Raw genomic sequence first — 9,051 nt, forward strand, 5'->3', positions numbered from 1 at the left:
TAATCATTCTGAGCAAGGCCAGGTTCCTGGGATCCTGAGGGCACCTCCCTGGCACCATCAGCCTGGGCTCCTCAGCCTGCAGTTCCATCTTGCTCCTTTGAAGAGTCTCCAATAGCCCCCCCTCATCTGATTCCCTGAGCCTGCGCGCCCCTCTCCCAGTGCCAGCCGGCGGCAGGGCGGGGGTGGGGGGGGTGCTGGCACCGGGTCGCGGGCAGCCTCGGCACTGGGGAGACTTTTCCGCAGGGGCCTCTGTGGGCGGCTGTGCGACCGGGACCCCGCCCCCCGCCCCTAGCGTCCGGCCGCGCAGTGGGCTGCGGTCTCTGTGGGGGTGGCAGCGCCTGGCCTGGCACCCCAGAGCCGCGGGGAGCCCAGAGGCCGGGCCCTGCGGGGTGGGGCGCGTCCGGGCAGGGAGGGCAGACTCGACTCGGCAGGCGGGCGGCGCAGGGGGCGCGGAGGGCGGCGGGGCGAGCGGGCAGAGGGCTGGCGGGGCTGGGGCCGGGGTGCCCGCCCGCCCGAGGGGGAGGAGGCTGCACCGCCCTGCCTGCAGGTTCGCTGTCCTGCGCGCGGGAGGCAGGGACACCGGCAGGGTGCGGTCTGCGCGGGGCCGGGGCCGGATCCCTTCCATTTCCCCTCTCACTCGGCCCCGGGCTGCGCCGCAGACGGCAGCCGCTCCCGCTCCGCCCGAGCGCCGGGCCGGGGCGCTAACCGCGGGGCCCGCCGGCCCAGCCCAGCCCCGCAGCCCCGCCGCCCCCCGCCGCCGCCGCGTTGCCAAAACAAACGGGCCGGCCTATTTATTGGCGGCCGGCGAGCCTGGCAGCTCAGAGGCCAGGCGCCGAGGGGGACTGCGCGCCGCCACCAGCCAGGGACCCGCGCCCCTCCCGCACCTGAGCCTGCTGGCCCCGCGCCGCGCCGCGCCTCGCAGTCCATGGCGCCCCCGCCCCGAGCCCCCCGGAGCCACCGGGACGCCTGAGCCCGCCCGCCCGCCCGCGCTCCCGCGCTCCCGCGCTCCCGTCGGCTGCCCCCGCCGCCCGCCGCCCCCGGGCCCGGCCATGACTCCAGCCCGGCCCCGGCCCCGGCCCCGCTTCTGCCTGCTGCTGCTGCTGCTGCTGCTGCTGCCGGTGCCCGCGGCGCGGGGCTGCGGGCCGGGCCGGGTGGTGGGCAGCCGCCGCCGCCCCCCGCGCAAGCTCGTGCCACTCGCCTACAAGCAGTTCAGCCCCAACGTGCCCGAGAAGACGCTGGGCGCCAGCGGGCGCTACGAGGGCAAGATCGCTCGCAGCTCCGACCGCTTCAAGGAGCTCACCCCCAACTACAACCCCGACATCATCTTCAAGGACGAGGAGAACACGGGTGCCGACCGTCTCATGACCCAGGTGAGCGCCACCTGCCCGCCCCGGCGCCGACACCTGCCTGCCCCTGGCACCTTTCTGCACCGGCTGGCACGCCCCATGGCACCTGCCCCTCTCGCCAGGCCCCGCAGCGTCCTGCTCCGCACGGGCCGCCTAGGGGTCCTGGAGGGACTGTGACAAGAGCCCCCCCCCCGCCTCTCATCCCCCCCGCCAGCCCCACAGTCCAGCCGCCTGGCAGCGGGCGCTCTGCCCGGGAGTGCTGGCAACTCAGTCGTTAGCACCCGGGGGTACCTGGACGTGGCTGCCTCCTGCACCCCTGGGAGCCCCGGGGTTTCAGCACAGATCAGCCTTGTGCACTGTTCCGCCCTTTTTCATTCCCGGAGCCCTCAGGCACCCCCAGAAGCGAAGACGCTCGGGTGCGGAGGGCCCCCGCAGGGCTCTCCTCCCAGAGCGCTCTCGCTTCCCTGCTCTTGCCCCTTCTGGAGCGGCCGTCCCCGCGCCCCAGCGCCCTTGCGCCCCCTGTGCTCCCCCCCCCCCGCCCGGGCTGGGATTAAGAACAGCCGGGAAAGAGTTGAGTCGGGAGAGACAGAAGTGGGAAGGGGTGGAGGGGGGACTTGCAGCGGAACCCACGTGCTTGTCCCCCAAACCCAGCCAGACAAATGAGGTTGAGAGATGGATCTCCCCGTGCCTTCCGGCTCTGGGTCTAAAATTGGGGGCTCCCTGGGATTAGGAACTGGAATGGTCAGGATTTGGAAGAGAGGGGTAGAGAGCAGGGCAGCTGGGCGCCTGTGCCGGGGTGGTGTGGGGGTGGTGGGGTGACAGACGACTTTCTTTCGGACCTAAGCCGCCTTCCTCTGTCATCTCATGGGATCCCCCTCGCGCGGAGGCAGGCAGGCAGGCAGCCCGTTCTGTCTGTAGGTGCAGCGGAGACCGAGGCCCACAGTGTGCGCCCTGGCGCCGGGGCGGCCAGTGTCGGGGCGAAGGTTGGCGGGTGTCCGGGCGGGCGCGGAGGAATGCAGATAAGGATCCGGGCCACGGGCTGGGCAATCATTGACAGCTCCGCCAGCTCTGGACCGGAGGCGGGGGAGGGTGGGAGTGGGGGAGCCCCAGGACATTAGGGGAGTGGAGTGGGGTCTAGAAACCTGGCGGCAAGGAGCACGTGGAGCTCCCTAACTAGGCAGGGCGCACCCCCAGCCGGGCAGCTCAGCTTGGCAGGACCGGGAGGCCTGGGGTGCCATCATCACTGGCTTCTGGGAGGCTAAGTCCAAGGGTCCCTGGACCTCTAGGCTGAGGGTGATGGAGGGGGTTGGAGGCTGAGACTCGCTCCCCCCCACTTGATGGTGCCTAGAACCTCATAGACAAGATCTGTGGAAGTCCACCCTAGCCCCCTCCCCCCACTGCAGGGTCTCCAGGCTCCAAAGCGGGCACATGATCTCTCAGGTCTCTTCTCCAGGCCGCGGATCTTAGCACCCCCTAAGTGAGGTGGATCCGAGAGCCAGCTCCCCGGGGCCCGGGTGCCGAGTGAAAGTGGGGCGCTGGGGCGCAGCGAAGGCGCTGCGGGCTCTCCGCGCCTGGAGGACTCTGCCGAGATTCTCCAGAGCGCGCCCCTCCGCGTCCCCGTCCCTCCAGCCCGGCTGCGCGCTCTCATATCCCGCAGGGCTGCATCCCGGTCTCGGGATCGTAAGATGGGCCCAGCGGGAAGAGCCTGCTGTTCTGGAAGGATCCCGCCGGGCCTGGGGTTCCGCTCCAGCACACCCCCACGCTGGCGGGGCGCGCGCACCTGCCGCGCCTCCCGACCGGCGGTCCGGGGCCTCAGCCCTGAGGCTACGGCGACACCTACTGGGCACGCCCGGCTTTGCACACCCAACAGGCCCGCCGCAGGCGGTGCCAGGCCCTGGGTACCCCCGCGAGATGAGGGCGTGGGCACTGGAACAGTGTAGTCAGGCCAGTGTGTGTGTATGTCAGTGTGTGTGTGTGTGTGTGTGTGTGTGTGTGTGTCTGTGTGTGTGTGTGTGTGTGTCTGTGTGTGTGTAGGCGTAGGAGAGCTGTACCCCAAGATGGAGAGGTTAGGGAGGCGCCACTTGTCAGAGAAGCGCGCGCAGTAGCGCTCAGCGCGTGGCACTCCCTCCCCGTTTGTGGCGCCCCCGTGTGGGTCGGGACCCCTCTCCCCTGCCAGCGCAATGCTGGAATGGCGGGAGCGCGCTAGGGCTCAGCTCCCGGGAGCCGGGCAGAGTCTGCGGCCCAGTTTCCCAGCTCGAACCAGAGCTGCAAGGCCGTGGATCCCACTCACTCCCCCTGCAACCCCGCCCGGTACATCCCCGCCTCCTTATCCCGCGCCTTCCCTCCCGCACGCCTGCTGCAGCGCTGCAAGGACCGCCTGAACTCGCTGGCCATCTCGGTGATGAACCAGTGGCCTGGCGTGAAGCTGCGGGTGACCGAGGGCTGGGACGAGGATGGCCACCACTCTGAGGAGTCGCTGCACTACGAGGGCCGCGCCGTGGACATCACCACGTCGGACCGCGACCGCAACAAGTACGGGCTGCTGGCGCGCCTAGCGGTGGAGGCCGGCTTCGACTGGGTGTACTACGAGTCCAAGGCCCACGTGCACTGCTCCGTCAAGTCCGGTGAGCAGCAGCCGGGGGGCTGGGCCCAGGGCCGGGGCCGCAGGGCGTGGGCAGGCGGCGCGGGACAAGCACAGGGATGGAGGCGGGGGCCAGGGAGCAAAGCGCTGCTGTCTCAGAGGAGGAGGCGGAGGAAGCGGCGCTCCCCGCGGGTGCTCCTGGCCACCTGCTCCTCCCCGGGCTGGTGAGCCCCCGTCCCAGTGCCTCTGGGTGCTGACCTCAAGGCCCAGAGCCTGCTACAGGAGGTGCGAGACAGAGCAGCTGGACAGATGGTGAAGACAGACTGACAGAGGCGGCCTCTGCATCTCACCCAGGCTGGGGGCTGGGGGCCAGGTGCAGAACGGAGCAGGGGTGGGGCCAGAGCACCCCCCCAAGTGCCCAGCACCAGCAAGCCTGACCAGAACCAGGGGTTCAGAACCCACAGCCCGAGTGCTGGTCCCACCCCATAGGGTGCTTCACTATGATTACTAGGCCCCTGGGGATGTGGGTACCCCCAGTCTCTGTCCTGGGGTGCCCTGATGCTGGACATTGTGGGAGGGGGCAGAGGCTGCATAAACAGAACGGACTCAATAAAATGGATTTTCCCAGCCTGAATGCCTTGTTGATCAGAATGGGGGCCAGCCAGTATCACAGGGGGCCTGGCTGCACCCCTTAAATCTTGTCACAGATTTGGTCACCCACAACATACCCAGTCAGATGCATCCTATGGTTCCTATAGCACCAGGCAGTGGTCACACTGGCAGATGCAGCACAAAGACCAGCCTCCCACCCCACTTCTATCCCACATGCCACCTGGGCTCACAGGGAGATCCCCTCATCCCACATGAACACGCACTGCCCCCTGGCACTTCCTGCCAATGTGTCTACTTCAAGTCACACATGCCCTTCATCTGCAGACATTTGACCAAAATGTCCACTTCCACTCATTCCTTCAGACCCCCAAACTCAGTCCTCCACACAACCACTATGTCACTTTGTCCCCATCCCCACACATGACTTGAAGACAGTGCTTTCTTCCTTTGTCCTCCTGAGCTGACCACCCTGGGCATCAGTCCCAGCCACTGTCCTCTGTCCCTGCCTTATAGACACCTAGGACCAGTGCTGGTACAGAACTTGGGGTACCAGCCTGAGACACCACAGAGTGGGAGCAGCTAGGAGTGGGCTGAGAAACCAGGCAGCATCCCAGGGGAGCTCAATGGTCTGCCTTCTCTACAAGGCCACTATTTTAGGGATTCTGGCATTGTCAGAATGAGAGCAGATGGGGTGCTTCACTGGGACTTTGTGGGAACTCCCTTCTCTCACCCACTGGGGCTCACTGTCACAAAATACTCCTCTGGCTGCCTAGGAGGGAGCTGGGGAGGGATTTAAGGTTGCATGGGAATGGGGTAGAGGGGTGGCCAGGGGATGGGGATGGGGATGGGGATGGGGACTCTCTGGGGCTGGTGACTGAGGATCCCCACCACACAGCAGTAATGTCTCCTGTCCCTTCTTCCCACAGAGCACTCAGCTGCAGCCAAGACAGGTGGCTGCTTCCCCGCAGGTGCGCAGGTGCGTCTAGAGAATGGGGCACGTGTGGCCCTGTCTGATGTGCGCCCTGGAGACCGTGTGCTGGCCATGAGGGAGGACGGGAGCCCCACCTTCAGTGATGTGCTCATCTTCCTGGATCGCCAGCCAGATGGGCCCAGGCTCTTCCAGGTCATTGAGACCCAGGATCCACCCCGCCGCCTGACGCTCACTCCCGCACACCTGCTCTTCATTGCAGACAATGACACCGAGCCAGCAGCCCACTTCCAGGCCACCTTTGCCAGCCAGGTGCAGCCTGGCCAGTATGTGCTGGTGGCTGGGGGGCCAGGCCTGCAGCCAGCCCGGGTAACTACTGTGTCCATGCATGTGGCGTTGGGGGCCTATGCACCACTCACGAAGCATGGGACACTGGTGGTGGAGGATGTGGTGGCCTCCTGCTTTGCTGCCGTGGCTGACCACCACCTGGCTCAGAGGGCCTTCTGGCCCCTGCGACTGCTCCATAGGATGGCATGGGGCAGCTGGACCCTGGAAGAAGGGGTGCACTGGTATCCCCAGCTGCTTTACCGCCTGGGGCAACTGTTGTTAGAAGAGGACAGCTTCCACCCTCTGGGCATGGCTAGAGCAGGGAGCTGAGGGGACCCTCCACTGCACCCCTGTATCTGCCCAACCCACCCCAGGCCTCCCCCCCAGGGAGGGGAGCAGTGGCCCCTGAAGAAAGCTGAGTAAGGATCCCTCCTTTGTCATAGAGACACGCCGCCGTTGGAAATTTGGAGACTGGAAACTTGGAGACTAGCATGGTGGTTCATATACAGCCGGCACCCACTTATTCTGTCATGCCTGCTTTCCTCCAGGGGGAGGCCCCATGCCATCTCTCTTGCCCCCCTCCCCCCCCACTTAACGTGGGGCTTGCACCTCAGTTGATGCTGCTAGAATCCCTGGGAATGAGCGGGGAGCTGTTTGGACTCATGCTGCCCAGAAGTGGAGGGGTGGGGCAGCAGCCTGGCCAGCCTGAGGCTCCACCTCCCTCACTCCCCACTCCCCACCCCCTGCCACACTCCTTGGACTTGGCCACTGGATGTGTGCCAGCCAATGCAATCACTGGCTGGGGGAGCATGCTGGCTGGCCCCCCCTTCTGCCCAGGCTAAGCCCCGGCTCTTCTGCTAAACCACACCCCCAACCCCTCCTCCAGTCAGTCCCCCTACACCCCCCACACCTTATTTATTGGCTGGGATGGGGAAGCCCATGAGAGAATCTTGGGGATATTTTGGTCTTTCCTTCCTTTTGTAATAAAAATTATTTAAGTTGTTAGTGTCACAGAATCCAGGTTCTTAAATGAGGCCAGCCCAAAGAGCCTGGAATCTTGGGTGCTGTATCCAGGGCTCACTTCCCTCCAGGGACAAAGTCCCAGGACCCTCACTCTCACTGCAAACCCTTCTCACCCACCAACACCACAGAGTCCCAACAGGGCTATGTTACAGACCCTAGCATTTGCCTAAATACAGCTGGAGCATAGTGAAAACTGAGGTCACTAGTCTCACTAATTGAGAGCCACCAATTGGAAACTAACCAAGGCATCCTCCCTCCTCCCTCCTGTCTTTCTGGGGAGCTGGAGTTCTAGTACTGCAATGTAGACAACACATTGTGTGTATATGTGTGTGTGTGTGTGTGGGAGGAGTTCTGGAGGGTTCACATTTCCCTGTGGTTCTTTCTGAACTTTTAAAAAATTATCTTTTCATGTTAATGAGAGTGAGAGACTGCTTAGCTCTGGTTTATAGTGGTGCTAGGGATTGAACCTGGGACCTCAGAGTTTCAGGCATGAAAGCCTTTTTTTTTGGTGTAGAACCATTATGCTGTCTCTCAAGCCCTTTCTTATACTATTTCTTAGATGAGCCAGGGGTCCCTAACCATGGAGCCCTAATCCTCAGAGTCACCTGTGTGGCTTGTTTCAAAGACAATTCCTGGCCCCACTTTTCAGATCCAGAGGGAGGTCCAGGAACTGACTTTAACCAACATACTGAATATAGCATACAACCCACGGACCACACTTTGAGAAATGTTGCTTAGAGATGGGACAGTTTAGTGCCCAAACAGGATGCCTTGTTAATTGTTCTCTCTTGCTTTCTCTATCCCAGGGCAGGCTTAATCATTCTTTCTGCCAACAGATTCCCAGACTCAGTAGCATAGTTATGACAGATGCTCAGAAAATTGATGAACTAGTTGAAATAGGCTAGGGCTGAAGTGTCCTCACTGTCAAGGCTGACACAGTGCAAAGTCCTCCCTACACATGCACTCTTCAGAGAGCTAGTGGGTTAAAGCTCACAGGGAAAGCTCCAGAAAGCTTTATGTCCTGGAGATTATGTCATCTGATGGGAAATAGGTCTCCACAGGCTGTAATGACATCCGCCATCATTTAACAAAAACTCATCGACCAGGCCCATGGGGCTGGAACATTCATGAACTCAATTCTAATGAGAAATTCAAGGTCAAGGTCAAAATAGTTTTTGCACATTCTCTCCTTGTAGATATTCTGCTAGGAATGGGTGGACATGGAGGGGGAGAGAGAAAAATAGTGAGGTTCTTTCCTTTGTGTGTGTGTGGGAGGGGGTGGGTGTTGAGGAGGTTGTCCTGCTGGGCCTGGAACCCTCTGTCCCTACAGCCAGAGTCACTTGGTATCTCTAGAAGGGCCTCCCCAGGAAACATACTTGTTTTTCAGATGGAAAAGGTTGCAAAGATTCACAAAGAAACTCGAAATTTAGATCCTTTAAAAAATGAATCTGAGAGGGGCCGGGTGGTGGCTCACCTGGTTGAGTGCACATGCTACAGTGCGCAAGGACCCAGGTTCGAGCTCCTGGTCCCCACCTGCAGGGTGAAAGCTTTGTGAGTGGTGAAGTAGTGCTGTAGGTGTCTCTCTGTCTCTCTTCCTCTCTATCACCCCTTTCCTTCTCAGTTTCTGGCTGTGTCTATCCAATAAATGAAGATAATTTTTAAAAAATTTTTTAATGAATCTGAGGAGGGCTGGGTGGTGGTGTACTCATTTAAGAGCACATATCACCAAGCCCAAGGACCCAGGTTTCATGAAGTGAAGTGGACCCCTGTGAAGTGGACCCCTGTCATGAAGTGGACCCCTGTCCCCTATCTGCAAGGGGTCCACTTCACAATCAGTGAAGCATGTTCCCCTCTCTATCTTCCCATCCTCTCTCAATTTCTCTCTGTCCTATCTAATAAAAAGGACAAATGACTGCTGGGAGCAGTGGATTTGTAGTGCCAGCACTGAGCCCCAGAAATAACCCCAGTGGCAATAAAAAAATTTTTGACGTCTGAGAGAGAGAGAGAGAGAGAGAGAGAGAGAGAGAACATAGGGCATGGGGCTTGTGTGTAAAGGTCCTAGGTTCAGGAGTCGGGTGGTAGCGCAGTGGGTTAAGCGCATGTGATGCAAATCTCAAGGACCAGAGTAAGGATCCTGGTTCAAGCCCCCGGCTCCCCACTTGCACTTCACAAGTGGTGAAGCAGGTCTGCAGGTATCTGTCTTTCTCTCCCCCTCTCTGTCTTCCCCTCCTCTC

At 61.6% G+C, this 9,051-nt stretch overlaps 1 protein-coding gene across 1 annotated transcript; it reads left to right on the plus strand.

Annotated features, from left to right (window-relative positions):
* Positions 1-1,030: 1,030 nt before the first annotated feature.
* IHH (Indian hedgehog signaling molecule) lies at positions 1,031-6,796 on the plus strand. Its single transcript, XM_007520624.3, has 3 exons — positions 1,031-1,370; positions 3,709-3,970; positions 5,466-6,796. Exons 1-3 carry the CDS (start codon positions 1,050-1,052, stop codon positions 6,122-6,124), a joined length of 1,242 nt encoding a protein of 413 aa, XP_007520686.2. The 5' UTR covers positions 1,031-1,049; the 3' UTR covers positions 6,125-6,796.
* Positions 6,797-9,051: the final 2,255 nt, after the last annotated feature.

This window comes from Erinaceus europaeus, chromosome 7 (genome assembly GCF_950295315.1).
Source record: "Erinaceus europaeus chromosome 7, mEriEur2.1, whole genome shotgun sequence".
NCBI lineage: Eukaryota > Metazoa > Chordata > Mammalia > Eulipotyphla > Erinaceidae > Erinaceus > Erinaceus europaeus.